Below are 22,521 nucleotides of genomic sequence, written 5' to 3'. Positions count from 1 at the left end.
CTCCTCGACAAGTTTGCATATGGGTTACATTCCAAAGTTTGAAAATTATTGCTGCAACTGAATGCAATTTTTAGTATGCCATTTTGGAGAAAGGTATGATTGAGTAGCTAAATGAATCCACTTCAGGTAGATAAATAAAGCAATGAAGGTCAATGAAGCTACATAGCTAAATATGATGTTTGTACTGGACTTGATTTACTGTACAGTAGATAATTAATTACATTGAATATTCGTGAGCTGCATTCAGAATCATAGCAGCTATCTAGCTCTACATAGCAGCAATATGCAAGCATAGTAATAAAATTATTAATTTGTTCAGTGTTTTTTCCTTTAACCTAGCAGCTGGGATAGCTGCTACTGTTATCATGATAACTGATTTTTCAATCAGTTGGAAAGGTTGTTGATTTACAATAATCGATATGAGATTTTATAATCTATAATTATCAGTTTGTTACATGTATAAAAACTATACCTATCATTTCTTTCTTATTCGGTACTTAATGAAATGAAAACTGTTACACATTTGTGGGGGTTTTTTTTTATCTCAAAAGATATGTAACACTCTAAGACAACTCGATGGTTGTGGCCATCTTTAGACAGTATTTAGACCACATTGATCTCGTTTAGGAGAAGAGCTCTATTTAGAAAAATACCCAATTTTAAAAGATAATTTATACAGATTTCTTCTTTACGAAAAATCAGTTAATAGCTTAACAAATCATATCTTAAAATTTTACACAGATCTGATGGTTATTTTGTCTACCATCGGGCCTCCTTAATAGAAAACAATACAGCATACCTCTTATAAATTTCAAAGTAACTGCAAATAGCATTTCTTCATTTTGAATTAAACCAGAATGAAGTTTAGAATGACATTTAGTGACCCTATTTTATAAATATAATACAATTTGTTTCCGAACAGATTATTAGCTGATAATTAATTGGTAATGAACTAATGGACTAAAGGTCAACTGACACTGCTGATTAATCGATTATGATTTCTAATTGATTTGACAATGCTAGTAGCTGCTATGATCTTGAATGCAGCCATAATCACCATTCTGGAGTATTTGTCATTAATGGATTGTTTGTTTTACTAGAGACTTTTATATTTATGTGCCTGGTTTTACTGATAATTTCTGAGGTTTCAATTTGATAAGGATTGGATAACAATTATAAGCGAATACCTGTGACGACCTGTTGAAAGATAAACAAGAAAATTGAATGAAAACCATAGCTTTCTAGCATTTGTTTTATCGAATTCAACATATTTATTGAAAACAATACTATATTAAGATAACTGATTGATCACGTTTTATTTTTGCTCCTTTCGCTCTCGTTGTCAGCGAGTGAATTTCATACTGTGCGATTTTTTTCCGTCTCAAATGATCTCTCTTCAACACAACTGTGCCTGAATTTTCAAGGTTAGAAGGGCGTAAGTTACACGAGGTTAAAATACTGTGAAAATAGTTATATTTCATCTGTGTAAAACAATAAAACGAAACATCATATTTAAATGCTCTCTCTTTTTTTAACCCTGGATGACTGGTTTTTAGTTATTTCACTTTATTTTTTAACTTCCTTGTTGTATAAGTGTGCACGGGTACAACTGATAACAACATGGGTGCCTTAACGTTTACGTTGATTTTGGGTTATGCTTTATTTGCAGTTGTACAGAAATCGGCAGCAGGAATTTCAGCATTTCAACTTCACCAAGACATTGATGTAGTAGAGTTTGCAGTTGAGTCAGACACGGCATCAGCAGTAGTGGATTTTTGTAAAAGATATGAATGCTCATTTCTTGGAAAGGTACTTTCATAATCGACTGCACTGTTATGTACAACGTATAGCACATATATATTTTAACATATTCTTTAAATGATAAAAGTGATATTTTCTCATGACAAAGTATGCCTAGTCAACGTTAAAGATTATGACTGATTTTGAGATACATAAATGCCGGTGTTGATATTTGTCCTTGATACTCATTTTGCTTCTTTAAAGAATACGAACTGTTTTATCACACGCCCATGCTGTAACAAAATACAATCAACATAAAGATTTTCTTTAATTCTTTTAAGTTGACAAGTACTCTATAGAAAACTAATGTTGCAATGTACCGGGATGATTTTCAACACATTTACCATATAGATTTGTTTTAGAATTTAATTAAATACTGAAATGTATATTCTTAGGCCATAGAAAAAATTTACCAGCACGGAAATAGTTTTGATTATTTATTCATTTCGATTTTATCTTATACCTGTTTGATATTTATTTCCTTGATTAAATGTTGCATTTTAGGTAACAAGGAAATATTTCCATATCAAATGCAAGGAGAGGAAAATAAAAGAATTTGGTGGAGAAAAGAAATTGCAAGACTCTGCTAAGAGATTTTATCAGGTATTCTTTTTAAAATATGACGTCGATTTCAAAATGTCCACAGTTTCAATACAAATTGATATTTGCATATCGTTACTTTTCTCTTCAAAAAGCTGAAGAAAGGTCTGAAATAATATTTTTTTTAAGTTGCAATTCTAATATGTTTTACGGTGCGACCGTTGGGGCGAGCACAGCATGTGATCAAACAATGAATTATAATAAATTAATAAAATAAAATTAACAACGTGAAATTTGAATGCCAAAAAATAAAACATACCTATTTTTCAGTAAATTTTCATTATTCATAGTTTATAAGATTTGTTATAATTTATTTATTTATATGTAGAACAATAGTTTAATCTCAGATACAATGTTGTTAAATAATAAAGATTTTAATATATAAATATTCATTGCACTGCATCTCCTCTTTAAAAGTGATTGTGATTATGATTGATTGATTGATTTCCCCCTTTTTTTTTGCAGTAGACATTTTTTCTTAAACTTACATATAAAATTTGACTCATCATAGAGCTCCCCCCATGCTAAATTTTTTTTCATTTTTGTCAATTTATACATAGAAAATCGACTTACCATGGATTTGCCCCTCCACTTAAAAAAATAATTAATGTTTAATTTTATTTTTAGTTTACGCTTAAAAATATTTGCTTATCATGTTAAAAGAACATGGTGTTGTCCCCCCCCCCCCCCCCCCCCGCATGTAATAAATGGAAGTGAAAATAAAGAAACCATTGAACTGCTAAAGAGCTGAAGGATTAGAATTTTCATGATTTATTTTTGGGAGTTGATTTTAATCAACTCTCCTATGCAGTTACTTAGACAAACCGAAAGTGAAACAGTGTTTGGACCTCAGCACAAATCATCGCTGCTGACAAGACTTAGTTCTTGAAAATAATTGATAAATTCGATGTAATGTATGCTAAAGCATTGTTTTTCAAGGAAACTTATTTATTAATACCTTGAAAATAGTCAGATTTTAAATGGTACGAACGATTTAGATATTTTTGTAGTCGTATGTATTCCTACGCCATGCAGAGTTCAATATTGTCTCGTTCAACTCGACGCTCGGCTGTCTCCGTAAATATCCGACAAGCAGAGAATCTCTCTTGCTTGTCGGAGATTTACGGTGTCAGCCGAGCGTTTGGTTGAACGAGACTAGAGTTCAATATTGCTTGGATCCATACAATTTTCGAGAAATATTTCTATTACTGAAACATAGTTTGATTGAATAAATTTTATCTTTAAATATTATTTAACATGATTCATATGGGGGTTTCTCGACATTCTGGCCAAAAAAGTCCAAAAATTCATATCATAAAAATGTGCGTAATTCAAATACAAATTAGAAACTACATGTACTTGTCATGCAAAATAACATATCATTGATTTTAAAATAAACATCGACAAAATCAACTCCCGTCATTTCTTCAGTACTCTGATTCTTAATTTTTGCTTGCAAAGATTTTTTGGATGAGGCTGCCATCCACCCACCCACCCCCTTTAAAAAAAGGCGCTGTTACGTATAACGTTACGTTTCAGGAAATTACCGTAATTATAGTGAATAAAATATTTGTGAGCATTCATCCAAATTATTGCAATTTACAACTGTTTTGAGAGGATTTTGGTCATTTCAGCAGATTTACAATAACTTCAATTAGAGTAATTTCCCCTTATCAGTGCTTATTGTGACGTCAAAGCTGACGTTGGTTAAGTGTCGTCTTACTCTCTAAAACTCCCCTGAGAAATAAAAGTATGCGAAGTATACTGTTTTATTTACTTAAAAAGCATGATGTTCTTAAAATTACACATCTTATAAGCTTTTCAAAGGTTTTACTTTGATTCTCGGGAGAACGTGATGTTGGAACGTGAGGTTGGAAACCATTGGTACTATGAATTGTGGGTCAAAATTTACTGACTCCGAAGAAATATATCGGATCAATGTGTAAACGTTTGTGACGTCACACGATTATTTTTGATTGAAAGTGTACTGAGGTGAACTTTAGAGGTAACATTGACTGTATGTCGCTTACATCGTTATTGCTTTTACTGTCTAAATTTGTGTTGCTGATTCTCGTGAGAGTGTGAAGTGATAAAAATTGCCATGATTACAGGGAACTACTGGGACGATTAAAACGATGCATTACTGGTCCGATTTACTGACGCCAAAAAAATCCGTTGAATGAATGTGCAACTAGTCCGAATTTTCTATTCACACACGCCTTGCCGGTAGAGCTCGCTTCGCGCCGGCGCTGCGCGCCGGCGAGCTGCGCTCGCTATAACATGAACTAATTTGTTAACAATAATAATTTTGTTACATTATGTTTGTCATTTTAGCTGGTACTGATGCGTAATATTTGAAAGTCTCCGAAATACACTAATGTTATTGTACATGTATCCAAAGAACTTTGTCAAAGTTTTTATTTTAAAAGTATACTTTTTATTACAGACACTTAATTTCTTTTATGTTAATACTCAGCAACATGACTGTTTACCTTATTCTTTAAAGAATTCGAAGTTGTAAAAAATTATTCGAAATACCACAAATGACTATAGAAGAAAAATCAAATCAAATCAAAAATATATTGAATTCTCATTTTCTTCACACTACTTCATGTATAACCATCGTATTGAGACAAAACAACTATTGTCTTAACAAGTTGTTTACTTTCCTATTGAGTGTTTTGTAGAACTTCTTTTATTCTTGTAGAATTTTCTTTGTTGAATATTGATCTAAATCACAACAAATAAAAAGCTTCTAATAAACATGTTCATCTAGCTTGTAAAACTAAGGTATTTTAATTATCACATATTACGTACAGCAGTTTTAAATTTTGGATTTTTTACTGTTTGTCAAAAAGACCAGAAAAGTTGCTATTGCGCAAACACATGTACCATGAATACCATAGCTTGTTTAACTTACCTTAACCGGAATTTCAAGTGGGCTTTTCTGATTACTCGTTGTCCGTCGTCCGTCGGTGCGTCCGTCCGTCGGTCCGTCCGTCTGTAAACTTTTTACATTTTTTACTTCTTGTCTAAAACCACGGAGCCAAATTTAACTAAGGTTGATACAAAGCATTCTAATGGAAAAGGGATTCATAATTCTTAAAATAAATCCTTTTTAAAGAGGATATAATTGTGAAGCAGTGAAGAGATGACATTTCTTTAACAATCTTCCTGTCAAGAATCTCTGCACTAGAAATGCCAATGTTTACACCAAAACTAGTATATATAGTGAAAATTCTAGATTGTTAAAATCGTTACCACCAGACAAAAACGGAGGCCCCAAAAGGGGTTCAATGTTTAACATAGAAACAAATAGGGAAAATGTTTCAAGATCTTCTTCTCAAGAAGAACAATGCTACAATTGGTGAGATTACCATACAAGCAATCTCAAATAATTAGATTTTAAATTGTTAAAATCATTAACCTCCCTTCCATCCAATTTAAAACGGGGAACCCAAGAGGGGTTCAAAGTTTAACATAGAAATATAAAGAGCATCTGTTAAATAATCTTCTCAAGAACTACCCGCTACAATTTGTGAGATTTTCATGCCAGCATCCTTAAATAATGTAGATTTTAAAAATGGTAAAAAAGTGATCCCAGGGCTAAAACCGTGGCGCCAAGAGGGGTTCAATGTTTAACATAAGAATGAATAGGGAAACTGTTTCAAGATCTTCTTTTCAAAAACAACAATGCTAAAATTTGTGAGATTACTATTCAACTTAAGTTACATGTATCAATTTTCTTGTAGATCAAAAGTTTAGAGAAGCAGCATTTCCATATGAATTATCCAAGAACAAACGACCCTCAGTGGTCAAATATGTGGAACTTGGTACTGATTTTTTATATCTTATTAATGTTTAAATTATCTTGATTTAAAATTTAAAACACTTTTTAACAATTGTTGTATTGAAACAAAAGTAAATATTAGAAAGAAAATTATTATTTTGAACTTATTCAACGCAGCACAAATAAATCGTTTGATTTTTTAAAGAACGGAAATGTTTTTCCAAACACAAGAGTATCTGAAGCTTGGGCATATGGATTGAATGGTTCAGGCATTACCATTGCAGTTCTAGATTATGGGATCCAGGTCGACCATCCAGACCTCAGAAAAAATATTGTTAGTATTACTCATATGATGTTGATATAATATATAACATTAAAAAACAAAATTTTTGGAATAACTAAATACTTTTATCTTTTTTATGTTTCAAGGATGCTGTTAATAGCTATGACTTTATAGATCAAGATTCAAATATCACTCCAGATAGAATCAGTGAAAGGTACAAATTTATTAAACAATTTACTAAAAGAAAGTTAAAGTTAATACATCTGTAAATTAGTCATTGCTATATAAATTTTCCAATATTCGCTTTTATCATAAAAATCGTATTCCAAACGTAAAAATATAAACCTAGGTCTTTTTAATGGGAGAAAAATTACAATCAAAACAAGGAGTTTTAGTAGAATCTCTTATTGCGTTTTGAGCTCATTTTCTACGTTATCCTTAAATAGTCATGGTACAGAAGTAGCCGGAATTATTGCCGCAGAAGCAAATAATGACGTGTGTATAGTTGGAGTGGCGCACGCGTCCAGAATTATAGGTATTAACTAATTATTGCTGATGCATTTAAAAAACAAATTAATTCACATTTGTTAGTTGTTGTAAATTCCACCCTTCCATGAAGGTGAAAGAATACTTGGAGATGGCGCTTCACTCACCGATATCACTGAAGCAAAAGCTCTCAGTCATCATTTAAGTAAGGTAGATATATATTCAAACAGCTGGGGACCCCAAGAAGGATGGCTATATAAAACATTTGGACCTGTAACGGAGAGTGCATTGGTTGATGGTGTAACATTGGTAAGCTTATAATTCTATAAACATCATTAGCAACTTTACGTAAATTGTAAATTAAAGTAATGAAAAATGAATCACCTTCTTTGTTGATCCATGCAGGTACATGTATGAAGGTAGCTGGAAATGCAGAACAAGTGGGTTTTGTAAATTGTCTACGCAATGTTTGTTACCTTCTTTGCCTATAAGTATCACCAAAGAAAATATTTTACTGCTTATATTTACATTTATTTCTAAACCATTTGTTTTATCATTTAACGTTGAAGTATATAAAAGTACACAAATGGAATAGTAATGCATAATGAAATAAAAGCACTATTGAAATAAATTATTTCAATAGTGGTTGGGGATGTATTTCATTAGAAAAATCACTTCGCAACAACTATTGAAATAAAACAACCATTGAAATAAATTATTTCAATTTTAGCAATTGCAAACATTTTAGTTCTTTTTAAATATACAATATGATAATATGGAAAACACAGTACGGGTTAACAACAAATAGTCAAAGAATGGGTACTGCTTTCCTTTTGAACGAATGGTGTTTTTTTCAATACAGGGAAGAAATGGGAAAGGTGTTATATATGTCTTCGCTGCAGGCAATGGCGGGAAAGAGGACAACTGCAACGCGGATGGCTACGTCAGTAATCTATATACAATTCCAATAACGAGTATAGGCATTGATGGAAAGGCTGCTCCATATTCCGAAGTTTGCGCCTCCGCTTTTGCTGCAACATATTCAGGCATATCGGAACGACAATTGGTAATATAACAATACTTTAATCTGAAAAAGGTCCTCGACATCCCCACGGATTTTACATTCGATGAGAATACGACAAAACATGGTGATTTCAATTCATTATGAACCTGATTATATCGCAAAAATGTATATAACTTTGTAGCGCAATGGGTAACAAATCCCGAGTTTGAACACAGACATGTGTTTTAAGAAAAAGCGACAAATTTTATAACTTGATTTTTCACTTAAATCCATATTTCTGTCATTTTCAATTCGAATACCTACTATATTTTTATATTTCGAAATCAATATGAATTTAGGCTTGTATGTGATACTTCTTCCAACGGTGTGAAGGACCCTCTGAAATAGTTAAATGAGTTCTACCTCTTTATTATTCCGTTAATGATTATTGATTTTTGCAAAGACTGAGATATTATAATGATGCATATTTTGTATAACCTATTCTTATTCTTATGATATGTTAACGTTTATTTTTACAGACTTCTACATCTCATAATTCTACATGTGTCAGCAATCTAGTAGGGACGTCTTATTCGGCCCCAGAAGCTTCAGCAATTGTGGCATTAACTCTTCAGGCAAAGTAATATGTATTCTTGACTGATTCTTTGCATTTTTACAGAACCTTGTAAACTGCACAGCAGAATTTTTTCAATGTGATATTGAACTTCTATTTTGTTCACGTAAAGACCCTAAAACGTACTACTACAACACACGATCAACACGCTCGCTAAAAAGTTTACATGAAACCCAAAACAGTATACACAAAATGCTACACGCTTTCCTGCAATGCTAAGTGATTTGTACGAAACGCTGAACGGTTAACACGAAACGTTTCTCACACGGAAAGGTTTGCCTGTTTTTCGTCTGCGTTGGACACGCTTTGATTTTCGTTTCAATCGAGTCCTCTCGGATTTTTTCTCTAATGAAAAGAGTTGTTTTAAAATGGCACGATATAATAAACATTATGATATTTGACAAATAGATCTATTTTTCAATTCAAAAATATTGACATTTAATGAAAAAAACAATTAATTAATAGAAATTAAAAAAAAATCTACAGAACATGTACATGCACTTACATGCATTCATCACTCAAAAGAAATATTAATCACTCGTTTTAATGTCGTAGGATAAATGAAATTGTTTCGTAACAATTTAAAAAAAATACAGAAAACGTGCGTGGCTTATCCATTTTAAATCATTATATTGAAATCCGTATCATTAGAAACGTAAAAACGATTTTTCGTTATTCGGCAGTTTTAATTTTTAACATAAGGAATTGTTTTGAAATGGTCTGAGAGATCAAAATCGTAATATCTAATAAATATGTTCTCAATTACATTGATTATTGACAATGATTTAGAAATAAATTAGTCACCGAATTTAAAAGAAGGCTATGCAATCAAACGATGTTTTTTCATATATCGTATCAACTGCATATTAAAATATGTTCCACACATAAAACTAGAGAGAAAATAAGATGATTTTAATAAAAAAATTAAACTTTGCATCACTATTTAGTTTTTTTTTCTAAAATATATTCAATGAATTACATGTCTATCGGAAGGAACATTCAATGTACAAGTACACATAATGTCGCTTTTACCACAAACTGTTTAGAATTAATACTATACTTATATATGATATGAACATTTTATTTCCCCCCTCTATTCTTTTCCCATTTTTCCATTGAGTTGATGAACGTGCGTTATATCATTGAAAAAATGTCCTTTATCAAATACTGAATCCTACTGCGTTAACGTCATTAATTCTTTATTGGCTGTTGACAAAAAAGAGACGCGTAGCCATCCAATGAAAAAAATAACCAGAGTTCAATTGACGGGTCTAGTCAGCTATAGGTACATGTTACCCGATGTAGGAGTGCTGTGAAAAGTTTCAGTTATCGATGTGAAAAAAAAACAAATACTACATATATATTACGACTTAACATGAATCACAAAGAGCTGATTTAATTTTTACAAAATAAATCATTAGTATACATACATACATGAGTGGTTTCTTAATCACAAACTATCCCGGGAAGTCTTAAACTCGGGCGCCGTTTTGAAAGAGTTAATAAATGAGAAAAGTTCCTGATGAAGCTTTTCACACGATTCTCGCACGCTTTGCTCGAAACACTGTACATGCTTTGCCCGAAAGGCTAAACGTGTTTACGTGTTTACTTGTAATGATTCAGTCGATACATACAAATTAAATGCAGTATAAAAATTATCTTAAATAATACAAAAAAATCATACTTTCAAATTGTGTTGTTTTTGCTATTTTGAATGTAAATGATGTTTTATGGTAGTCCTATGCTCACATGGCGAGATGTTCAACACCTGATTGTGCAGACAAGTAAGCGACACAACATTGACGATGGTTTTGAGAAACAACCTTGGCAAATCAATGGAGCAGGGTTTAATGGTACATTATCTTTTGGGTTGTTTTCCAAAAATTTATTTTTAAGTAGATAAAAAAAAAACGCATTCATAAAAACTTATTCTTAAGAATATTTCGAGCAGTTTTAAATTGTGCAAAAGCTTGCCTTGTTTATTTTTTTAAATGTTATGTCAGTGAGTCAGATTGTCGGTTTTGGAATGATGGATGCAGAAGCAATGGTGTCCCTCGCAAAGACCTGGACCCTAGTAGACCAACAACTGTATTGTGCCTCTGAAACAAAGAACGTTAACAAAAACATGTAAGCATATTCTTTATTTTGGATAATCATAAGCATATATAACTAGGATATTTAAAGGTTGAAATTATCACAGTTTCCTACCGTTTTATTATAGAAACAATTCGCGGGATGTGTCTAAAACAACAATCTCAGAGTTAGCCAGTTCAATTAAAGAGACTGGTCAAAACTGCACAATACGTTCTCTAGAAAAGGTTCAGATAGATGTGTATTTTTCGTATGAATCAAGAAGAGGAGATTTTACTTTGATTTTGGAGTCACCTTCGGGAACTGTGTCCTACCTTATGACCCCAAGGCCAGAAGACTCTGATAATACACATAATGTATCTGAAAAAGTCAACTGGACATTTACATCCGTTCATTTCTGGGGAGAAAACCTTCAAGGAAAATGGAACCTATCATTGAAATACGAACCTGAAGATAGTCTGAATACACATGATGTTTCAGGTATTCATTTTTATCTATGAAAAAATGACACAAATTAAAGAGAAAGATTCATAAATTGTGCATTTTTTGTAAAAATAAATATAGTTGTATATGCGTAAGGCTAAGTGTAAGCTATTTCTTTTTTATTTTAGCCACTCTTATATCCTGGAGGCTTCATTTTTATGGAATCACAAAAGGTGCGATATTTTCTGCTTAATTTATTTAAATGCTCGTTATACGTAAAAATATGGTTGTCGCATATTTCCACTTAAATATCTCTAATGACCACTTTTTTAAAACTTAATTTCACGTGGTATATCACAGATACCTGCGCATGTCTTTTTGAATAGTAAGCGTTTATTTCAATGATCACTGGACCAATCAATGTGTATTTTACCTTAGACCAATATCATAGGCCCTACAGGCCAATGTATGATCGTACATTGTGTAAATCAATAATCGTAATAAAATATCTAGTTCAGTCCCTGCATATGAGTTTCTATTCTTATCGTGCACACATGCTTATAAAATATTCTTTTTTTCAAAATGTCAACATAATAAAAGGAACAAACCTGGAACAACTTTTTTGAAGGAAAAAAACACTAGCACTGAGACATAATCTATTTTAAAAAAATAGATCATTTCTAAATTATCAGGGAAAAACTGTTAATAATATAAATATCATCAATTTAGTTGTAGACAATGCGAAGACTCCTGACATCCAGAAGATCAATGATAATTCTTCAACAACCGCTGTTGCCATAGCTGTAACAGTTATTGCTATAATTGCAGTTCTGGTTTCTGGTTTGTTATTGTATAAATATTGGCCCAAATTGAAACAAAGTAACATATTAAAATTACTACGGATGCCAAAAGAGATATCCGATACCGATCCAAGCAGATTTGAAAGGTTCTAAAACATGAAAACATTCTGTCCATAGTCTGATGTCCAATTTTCAATGATGCTGTATGATAAACTAAATGTATTCAATACCCATATCTTATATAGTCAGCATTGGACCTTTAGCTTCTGTTTCCATATACAACGACGATCATTGTATCACTACGAGTTGAACCTGTCGGAAGTTCTTACTGTTCAATAACTACTCAAAATATTTTTTTTCTTATTTTCAGACGGAGTTGAATAATTACTTTAAATAATTTGTTGAAATGTCTTGTATGTAGTTTAACTATTAAATATTTCTTATCTTTTGGATAAAAAAAATATTTATTTACCAACCGTATTTTATAAAAGATTCTCTCAAAAGTTACCAATTTTAAGATGCGGCTTTATATGATTTTGTAAAAAAAATAGTGCTTGCATAATATTTATAAATGTTGTCCAATGGTTTGGTTCAGGGAATATTTCAAAGTTGACCCCATATCCCCCATTTCCAATCCTAATACCAACCCCAACCCCCAACCTGATAAAAAAGAACAACGAAAATTATTGTCAATTCTCTGTTAGTCAATTTGTTTTGAGTGAAAAAAATATTAAGAAGTAGTTTTTCATTATTGTCGTCCTGAACAAATAATTCATTTGTACAAAAATCTTTATCATATTTATAGTGATATCATATTGAAAGATTTGAAAATTCATTTAAATGGTTTTTATTACACCTTGTATTATTGTAGAAGCTTATAATGTTGTTCAACAAATTTTATGCAAATGTAGTCAGAGTTTTTAATAACAGACTTTTAGAAATTGATATGTATGTACACATGTAATTCAAGAGAATGAAATGCAATTATATTACTTTTATCTGTCCAATTGTTGACTTCTTTTCTTGTTGTTTTTTCATAACATTTTGCTTCTTGATATCCTTATCGCTTTGTTCCATAGATACATGATGCATATACATGTGTATTTAATGAAACAAAGAACTATATTCGATAAGGTCTTATTTCTGCCCCCATTATTTCAAATTTGAAAATAAGCAATATCATATCATATAAAAATTGATATTAGATATTTCAATAAAGCACAAAACTGATTATGTCATTTACAGAAATTTTGAAGTTTTATAATCATTTCTCGTGCTTCTAAAATAGGTATAGTCCACGAATGCATTTTCCATCGGCGGTAATGTTAACGTTAAGGCTCAAAGCTCCGGCCCTAATTTTCGTTCAGCAACGAGGGACCTCTTGAATAAAAGCTCGTCAAATTGTCTCTTTCCTGTTAAAATTTCGTGGCGTGAAGTCAAAGTCGTTTTCCGGCAAAATGCGTCTGCATTGAAAAACTCTGAAAATTAAAGTAAAAGTAGAGAATTTCACAGTTTTGGAAAGGGTGTATATCAAACAATTTCAATTCTTTTCTTCAAATGACAATTCAATTTTGACACTGGCTTTTAAGATTGCAAATCCTCTTTTCTGACATGTGTCAAGCATTTTGATTTAAAATATCACAATAAATGTATATACACTCGGCAGGTATAGGAACTATTTTGTTTAAGAGCACTACTTTGTTGTCCTACCGATTCTAAAAATAGTTGAAGGGATATACCCAATATGAAACACTATTGGAACTTTTTCCGCAATTTATCAAAAGCATGAACATTCATCAGTTCTTCTACATATTCAATTACAGGATATATAGAGCGTAATCTTGCGTCAACACCGTTTTCACACATATAACCGTTCAAATTATTATGTACATCATAAAATGATATTTAAATGGAGTTTGAGCAAGCATGCCTAGGATGTTTTCTTTTTTTTTAAAAACCGATATAAAATTATTTGCTAAAACACGTACTTTTATGACATAAGTTCATATTTATGTATCATATTTCGATCAAGAGATGGGTCAGACGATTCCTTTTTAATAAATAAACTTAAATTAGATACCTTAAAACTTTTTTAGCAATTTTTTCAAGCTCTATTCATAACTTTGAATGTAGGGGCATACAAACACTTAATACACCCATAATTTTTTCATTGTTCCTTTAATTTGTAAATTACATTATTATATATTATTATATTTTTAAGTTCGTTATTTTGTTTAGCAGTATTTATGCTCATCACTGATAGACACATCTCAAAACCGGAACATACGCATGAAAGATAATGATCCAATTTTATCTGCCGGAAACTTGATACAAGTCAATTTTTAACAAAAAACTCTATCCATCCTTAAATTCCCAGATGCTAGCTTCTTTGTTTGTTTATTTGCTGGAATAAGCATGCTTAGAATCATAAGTAGGAATTCTGTGAAACATTATATATAGTATTTATAATTGTATCTTTTTAAAGCATGAATAGACGTAAATATGAATTAACACATGGTTTATATGCATACATGTAAATTTTATAATAGTAATGTAAAATAAAATCAGGGGGATAGTATTCAGTGATTGGTATAATGTTAGTATCAATATTATACAAATATATAAATCAAAATAATTTTTGAAATTTATATGCATCCACAAATATATAGGAAAAAGGGGAAAAAGTAATACAATTCAAGTTTGTCTGCTAGTGTTTTCAAAATTTTGTAACTGAATTTGACACTTTTTGCACTCACAGACACTGTAATAAAGTAATAATGAGAAAGAGAAGATTTCAGAGTATTTAAAAGCGCATTCTCGTTTGGAATTTTGTTTTGTAGTCTACACTTCATTTTATATTTATATATTTTGTACTCTACGAAAGATATGACTTTATTGAAAATTTTTGTTGTGTCTGTAAACTCGTAAAAAACATAAAGCAATTGTTTTCCATGTTATATTCAACTTAAATATTCCTGATACTTTTTCTAATATTCTTTTTGTTTCAGAACATCCATGAACTAAATGTTCAATATTTTCAGTTTGTTCACAAATTATACAGCTTTTTCCAACATCTTTATTCCATTTTTTTTTTAATATATTAATTACAGTTCAGCTGATTGTGTAGAAGTTTATAATTTAAATTCTGCTATTTGCTTATCAAATGCATTTGTTACTGTGGAATAATTTAAATTCGTGGGGGCCAATTTTCGTGGATTATGACTTTTTTGCTCATTTGTGGGGATGTAATTTCGTGGATGCGTAGCCTACTGTTTCAGTAACAAAGATAACTCTTTCTAAAATTGTTTTCGTTGAGGATTTAAATTCGTGGGAGAGGGCAACCCACGAATTCCACGAAAATTGAGCCACCACGAATTTTAATGATTTCACAGTATCTTAGCCGTTGATAAATTGTTACACCTATCATTTGTTATTTTGAATTCGTTTGTCCAGTTTGCTTACATTATTGGATTTTGTGTCTCTTTTGAAAAATAGAATTTTATAATAGAATCCCGATTTTTTAAGTTCTTGTTTTTTTATTTTTCCGCAGAATTGAAATTATGGTTTTTGAATTTTAGAATTGTTTACATTTAAATAATCTACATTTAACTGTCTACGAGCGTTTTTTAAGATAAGATATTCACACAAATAGTTTCTTTTTTTATTTAAGATTTTCTGTCATATCATTTAAATCTTTTATACCTTCTGTTGTAAACATATCTTTATTATATAGGATTCCACTTTTTATCCACGATTGTAAGAAAAGTGGTTTTTCCTTACATTTAAAAAAATTATTTAATCACAAGTTTTCGGTGAGCTGATTTCGTGATACATGTGGGGATTTACATTCATTAAAACTACAAATAATTTCTTTGTAAACTTTTGGGAATTCTTTTAGAACACTTAGATCATTTGGTTTAACAGTGTTGCTTCTCAATAAATATTCAAAATCTATTCCGTTAATGTTCAATATGTCTTCTATTTATTTTCTAAGAGAACTTTTCTTATTATAGAGTCTTTTGATGTATCCCGCTTTTACACTTTGTATTTTGCATTCCACATCTTTAATTTAATTTTTTAAGAAAATTCCTAGTGATATAATTGGATTATTGGTCATTCTAATACCATCTACATATTGTAACGAGTTTTTCAGTGGCCCCAAAATAATACCCTCTGTTTTTCTATATTCAATTAAGTACCTGACATTCTTCCAAAAATTTTTATTACTTTTTGGGGCATCTTTTAATGATTCTACAATTTTTAATGGAAACGTACAGCCATCTGCATGTTGGACACATTTTACTTTATTTGTTTGTCCTTGATTAAATCCTTGTATACTTTCAGACGCATTGATCTTTAATACCAAGATTTCTATAACAAAGATAAATAGTAATGCTCATTAATAATTAATTATTAATCGAATTAACATTCTCCACGTATACAAAATTAGGATTACTAAATCAAATTTCCATTTTAGATATAAAAAGAATCAATCACGAAATTACGTCCCTATGAGTCTGTAAAATTTACACAATCTGCTCCACAACGAATTTAACACAGACACAGCAATCCTTATTCGGTCGCAATATATCCTCGATTCATATTTTGCTTAAATACGCAATATTCATAAACAACTAAGAGTCCAATTGCTTTGCATTCAACAGTATGAAAATGTTTCCAAGATTTCTCCCTTGAAACGCCCTCTTATTAAAAATCGTCCAAATGTGCTGGAAAATATTTTGAGACAGACCTAAAAGCAAAATCCACAGCAGAAAAATACAATAGAGTCCAGTGATTTATTAAACAATTCATTTTAAAATTGTTGTGTACTTTTGTTAAGACTTCGATCATAAATTGGTTCTCGTTTTAAAAAAAAAAAACAACGTTTCATGATTATGTTCAAAATAGTGAATGATAGGGTATCTTTAATTTTGTATACAATTTATAATTAAATTGTGGGATTAACTGCGTAATTTGTGCTAAAACGACAAACTTTATCCAGCGATAATGAGATGGACTTTTAAACTGATAAACTTCTTCACATGTATTCATTTACACATGCTTGCAAGTTGTGAAGAATACCGAACACTTATTAAATATATTGTTTTAAGGTCAGAAAGCAATTACTGATATCCTTACGTACAGTAATATTTTCTAATCATCAAAATTTTGCAGTGGAAGAAAAGCATGTACTGCCAGTGATTACTCATTCTATTGAATAGCTTTAATTCAAATAAGATATGAAATTCATGTATATGAAGTTAAAGTTAGAACATCTTACTGTCATGGGGTTAAGCTTCTAAAGGAATTTCATCTTTCTTTCTTTTTTTGAAAATTCACTGCATGTCGCAGGGTAATAGTTTGCATAGAGAACACCTATTAATGGTTTGGTAATGCAACCAATGAAATACTTTTTGTTTGTCAATGCATGGTTTTATGTTAAAGTCACACGGAGATGTACATGTAACGTTCAAATGAGAGATATCTGCACGTCTTCATCTATTCAAATATAATTAATATCTGATATTGAAGCTGCAAAAAAAAAATTTTTTAAAGTAATGGTAGATAAAATCAAGCTTAAATTAGATTGTTAAAGATGATTAAACTGAAAATGTAATAGTGTTGAAATTAATAGTCCATTATATTTTTGCAAAAAACAAAATATCTCTGGACTGTCTTTCAACAAAATATCGAACAAATATATACTTGCTGAAAAAAACATTTAAGTGTGATGTATGTAATTAAAATAGAAACAAAATGAAACCATCGTATTTTAGCATCTGTGCTCTATATTACCGATGGCAAATGTATAGGGAGAAAGTTATTTTCCAATGTTTGAGAAACTGCGAGAAAATGCCTATTTTTGTAGCGTCATTTCTGAACAATTGTTGTGGTATATTGACTTAAAATTATTCTAATAGATATTTTCTTTATAAAATATAAAAAAAAATTAATTTGATACTATTGTTTAAAACAGGAAAAGTGGGAGGGGTGCAGAAAAAAAATTGACAATGTAGAGGGTGTATGGACAGATATATGACCTTACAAGTTTTGAATAAATTAGTTCTTATCTTGAATGCGACGGTCAATACACTGATAGTTATGAAACATTGAATATATTGTTCTACTTTGAAAAACAAATTGTATTTTATGTGTAACACATTCAAGGTTAATGATTACCATCCAGATTACCCCCAACTCTCCTTATCTCGCTTAGGCCGCGTGTATCTTTAATGAAATATAGTAAAAGAAAAATTACATATTTACAGAGTTTAGTGTGGGACTATATTTTGTGGCGGAAGGTTTTTAAGAAAAAAATGAACATTTTTGCATAACTCAGTTGTTTTAGAGTACCGTTACTTTAGCTTCCTTGTTTTCAGTGCAAACAAAATTTCCATATAGTTTCTGCATTAGTATGTCTTCATTTTGTAACGAAAAACATAATTTTACAATTTTTAAATATTTCTATCGACACATATTTGCAAATTTAACTTATATTCTAAAAAGGTCAAGGAAAAATGAATTTCGATTATTGTATAAAATCAGCTTATTTCATACTTATCTCAAATTTTACATAATAGATCCAAACTTTTTGTTTTATTTTTGACATTTTAAGATTTTTCTGACACGTTTAACATAATTTGAGAAAAAGACTTTTAAATAATTTCAGTACATGTTGATTTGGTAATGGATAAGAATAGCGTTCTATCAGTGCAAAAACGTCAAAATATCAATAAGGCAAAGAAATTGTAACATTTTCTTTATGATGATTTTAATTTTATTTATTTTAAATAGTATAAATTTGTATTTGAAGCCATGGTTCATTCCGATAATTAACTATAGAGGGAAAAGAGATTTATGTGCAATCTGCACTTTCAGTGCACAAAGGTCATATCAAATACACCGAAGCGCAAAATGAAGCATATAGACCCCAAAATTTTGTTTTTAATTTTGGTTAAGCTATGTGCGTAGATTTTTCAAAAATACTTTAGAAAAAAAAATTTAAGACTTTTGATCGCAGGACCAAACGTCCTTAAGCGGTACTCTCCAAAGATTTAAATTAAATATTGTTCGTGCAACGAATCTAATTTATCACACATTGATTCATCACATTATTAATGTGAATTTGTATCTTTCTTACCATTTACCACATTTCAAATAAATAACTTCTTTTTTCTGCTTTTGTTCTTTTTTTATCATCATGTTTGTCCCAAAATTTAAGCCTTATATACTCTTTGAGTTATTGATTTTTCTATAATGACTACAATATTTCATTAAAAAAATCATCTTATAATTGACATACTAAAACTGTCTTGGTCCAATACTCGTAATAAAGTAAATAGAGTTTAAAAATATGTACTTTTCTTAACGCAGCAGGTTTTGGGCTGCGAATGAAAATAACATTTTTTTTCCTCCACATGTTTGATCCATTAGCCCAATGTTATCTCTGGTGCATTTTGAACCGGCACAAAAAAGGGAGAGCCAGGACATTTTTAAACGGATATTGAGATATAAAACCCTTTCCAATTTTTTTTTACAGATACATTTGATATAATCATTAATATTGATAAATATTGCTATAAGTTTTAAATTTTTTTTAAGTTTAAGATATATGCATGTGGCTGTAGCCTTAATTGATTTGAAAAAGATTCACAATGACAAATAAATAATCAAGAACTCGCGATCGACTAATTAAACCCTCCGAATAATTGATAAAACAATTAAATAAAATTGACACCCCTAATAGCAACCTTTAAGATGTCAAAGCATTTACAATGAAAGCTGAAAAAAAAATTTGAAAGTTGTATACACCAAGTGAGTGTTCACATATTATTCACTTGCTCCAAAATATTTGTAAGGCTATGAACATCACCAATTTCTGCTCGAAGGGTTCAGTTTGGATTTCAGACTTAAGCATCTTGGTCCTCAGAGTGCACATTGAACAAATTCTCAATTTTGTAAATCTGCCTTTAGCACACGTTACATGTAACATAAACAAAGAATAAGTTAACAATAAAAACCGAATAGCTGAGCAGTTTACACCAGCCCCCAACCTCTTTTTTAACCTCAATCAAAAAAGTAAACATCTATATATATGTTATTAATTTCTAATGTTTCATTTAACTAAATTAAATTCATTTAATATATAAATGTTATGTTTTGTTTGTAAAAATTGTACTAAAAAACGTGCTACAAACCGTTTTAGGAAATGTAGACTGTCTTTGCTGAAGAATTGAGTCATCGAGAATAACAACTTTTAAATAACAAAGTAGGCGTTGAAGTAGAAAGGAATAGTGAATATTACTCTTCCCAATTCTGAAATTGTAAACTGCAATCATGCATACGTGTAAATAATAAGGTGGTACTGTTGCCGTTTTAAACCAATTCTGTCTCAGCATCACACAACTTGTTAATGAATAATAGTTATATATGATACATGTTAGGCTCCACAATGCCTTAACACATCTTTAAGGCAACTATGGCAATTGTACTACCAAGAGGATCCTCTCAGTTTTTAGGAATGAACAGCGCCAGGAGTTTCGAAGATATTTGTTCAGTGTCGTAAATGGAACCGACGACTGGACTGAGATTTGCATCTTGTCCATCTCCAGATATGGTGCTGCATGAAATCTTCTCTACATGGCAACTTAAGAAGAATAAAGGACTCTCAGTGAGCAGAGAACTAAACCAGACTGCTATTCGTTAAGAAAAATTGTGAAAAGTGGCACAGTAACATTTAATCCATCGATTGAATTCATATCCCATGCCTTGATTGGAACTATATTTTGTAACTCAACGAATTTGGAAACCAAGTCTTCAACAGGTTAAGACTTTTCTAATGACTTTTTAAAACAAAGGCTGTTGTATTACGATGCTCAGAATAAATGATGTCGGTGTGATTGTCTCTCATTGACTTCCAATGTATCGTTTAAATATATGATTATAATTACCTTTCTAAGTTGAATAAATATATGTCTATCTTTTTTGTGTATTTAAGAAGACCGACTTTGGTTTAAACTGCGCATGTTTCTGTGCATTCTAGTAAAATAGTTTATTTATACTTTTTATGATTTTTTCCTATTATTTGTAAAATTGAACACAACAAACAAAATGCAGAAAATCTATATTTTAAACAATAGTTTTTGCTGCACGGTAGTTGAGCGTTGCCATAGTGTTTTTTATGACGTTAGATAAAATGAAGTCTATAGGAGAACAATATACGTTAAAAGAAAAAAAAACCTAAAAGAAAATTGTTCACTGCCGAAAATATATATTTAAATGAATATATTTTTAAAAATCTACATTTGTAATCTTCTAAATATATACATGTAGCAAATTTGGTGCATTTTAATATTTTGAGATGACCCCCACTGAAACAAACCGGTAGAATTTAGTATAATTTACATAGAAAAGTAGAAAAGGGTATTACAAATCACATTAAAATTCGAGACAAAAAGCAACTGTAGTATTTTGTTAATCTTATTCGAATTGCAGAAAATGACAACGTCCCATATATTCCTATAGTAAATGTACCTGTTTTTTGAAATGGTCCCTTAAAGGAACAAAATCGTCGATGTTTTTGAAACTTTACAAATAAACTGGAGTTGGTGAAAAAATATAGAGTTTTGCTAAAGTAGTTTTTCCGCAAAAAAAAGAAAATTAAAAAAATTGGCCAACTCGACTGGAACAATGACATATGTTTTCCCAAAGGGCATTTTATGTCGTGTAAGTGTTATCCTTATAAGGATTGAATCTTTTCTAGTCTTCGATATGCCAAAAGTAAATCTGATTAAAAGTTCATTAAATCAAGATGAACAGGAATAAAACTAACAATATTTTCTTTCTTTTTTACAATCACATAGAAATGATAATTTAAGTTTAACAAGGACTATATTTTTGGCGGAACATTTGTGTAGGAAAATATCACATGTTTTTGCAATTCAGAATTGCTGTAGATTCTTGAGTTTATTTGGTATTTTTAAATCAATAAAAATATTGTTGGATTTGCTCAACTAATGTGAACTGATGATAAGATTATTGGGTTTAAGAATATGTTTATAAAATATGCTTTGTATTTTCATAGATTCTTTACGCTCTCATTCTATATATAAATGTGTGTGCAAAAATCGCTATAACCGGATTTTTTCTTATATTTAATGATCAATATATTAATTTTTCTGAAAAATTTATATCTTTATTTAAAGTCTTCATAATTTGTGAAAATCAGGAATATTTAATATTGGAAGAATAATCAAAATATTATCAAACGTTAAGAAAATTAGAGGAGATGCGGGCTGATCGAGCAGAATCAATTTAAGTTTAAAAAAAATTTGTCCAATTTAGTTGTATAAATTGAAAGACATTCTGATATTCTTTCATTTCATTAAAGTATAGAAACCTAATGTCTTAAACAGATGTCTACATAAGTGCATATAAATACATTTTTATCATCCTTAAAGTTGAGAGAAAATTAGTGACTTTAATCTGACCTTTATGCGAAAACAAGGTAATCAAATTTGATTAAACTGATAGATTCATTTGGTTATATTATCTGTTTGACTGTGTCAAAATTTCATGAACTTCTTATTATAAGAAGTATGTCTGATTACA

The 22,521-nt window shown here is 30.4% G+C and overlaps 1 protein-coding gene across 2 annotated transcripts; it reads left to right on the top strand.

Annotated features, from left to right (window-relative positions):
• Window positions 1-1,593: 1,593 nt before the first annotated feature.
• On the top strand, window positions 1,594-15,340 carry LOC117691566 (furin-like protease kpc-1). 2 transcript variants are annotated; one of them, XM_066071039.1, is made up of 14 exons: window positions 1,594-1,809; window positions 2,305-2,403; window positions 6,153-6,233; window positions 6,396-6,524; window positions 6,620-6,687; window positions 6,920-7,008; window positions 7,093-7,268; window positions 7,822-8,025; window positions 8,502-8,602; window positions 10,334-10,449; window positions 10,600-10,723; window positions 10,818-11,167; window positions 11,299-11,343; window positions 11,846-15,340. In XM_066071039.1, the coding sequence occupies exons 1-14, from the start codon at window positions 1,621-1,623 to the stop codon at window positions 12,061-12,063; spliced, it is 1,989 nt and encodes a 662-aa protein (XP_065927111.1). In that variant the 5' UTR covers window positions 1,594-1,620; the 3' UTR covers window positions 12,064-15,340. The 2 variants fall into 2 exon arrangements, with proteins under 2 accessions (XP_065927111.1, XP_065927110.1); XM_066071038.1 differs by having other exon boundaries at window positions 11,840-15,340.
• The last annotated feature ends 7,181 nt before the right edge of the window (window positions 15,341-22,521 follow it).

The sequence above is a fragment of the Magallana gigas genome, chromosome 9, assembly GCF_963853765.1.
Source record: "Magallana gigas chromosome 9, xbMagGiga1.1, whole genome shotgun sequence".
Classification (NCBI taxonomy): Eukaryota; Metazoa; Mollusca; class Bivalvia; order Ostreida; family Ostreidae; genus Magallana; species Magallana gigas.
The sequence above is the reverse complement of the archived record's forward strand: the minus strand, read 5'-3'. Positions and strand labels throughout refer to the sequence as shown.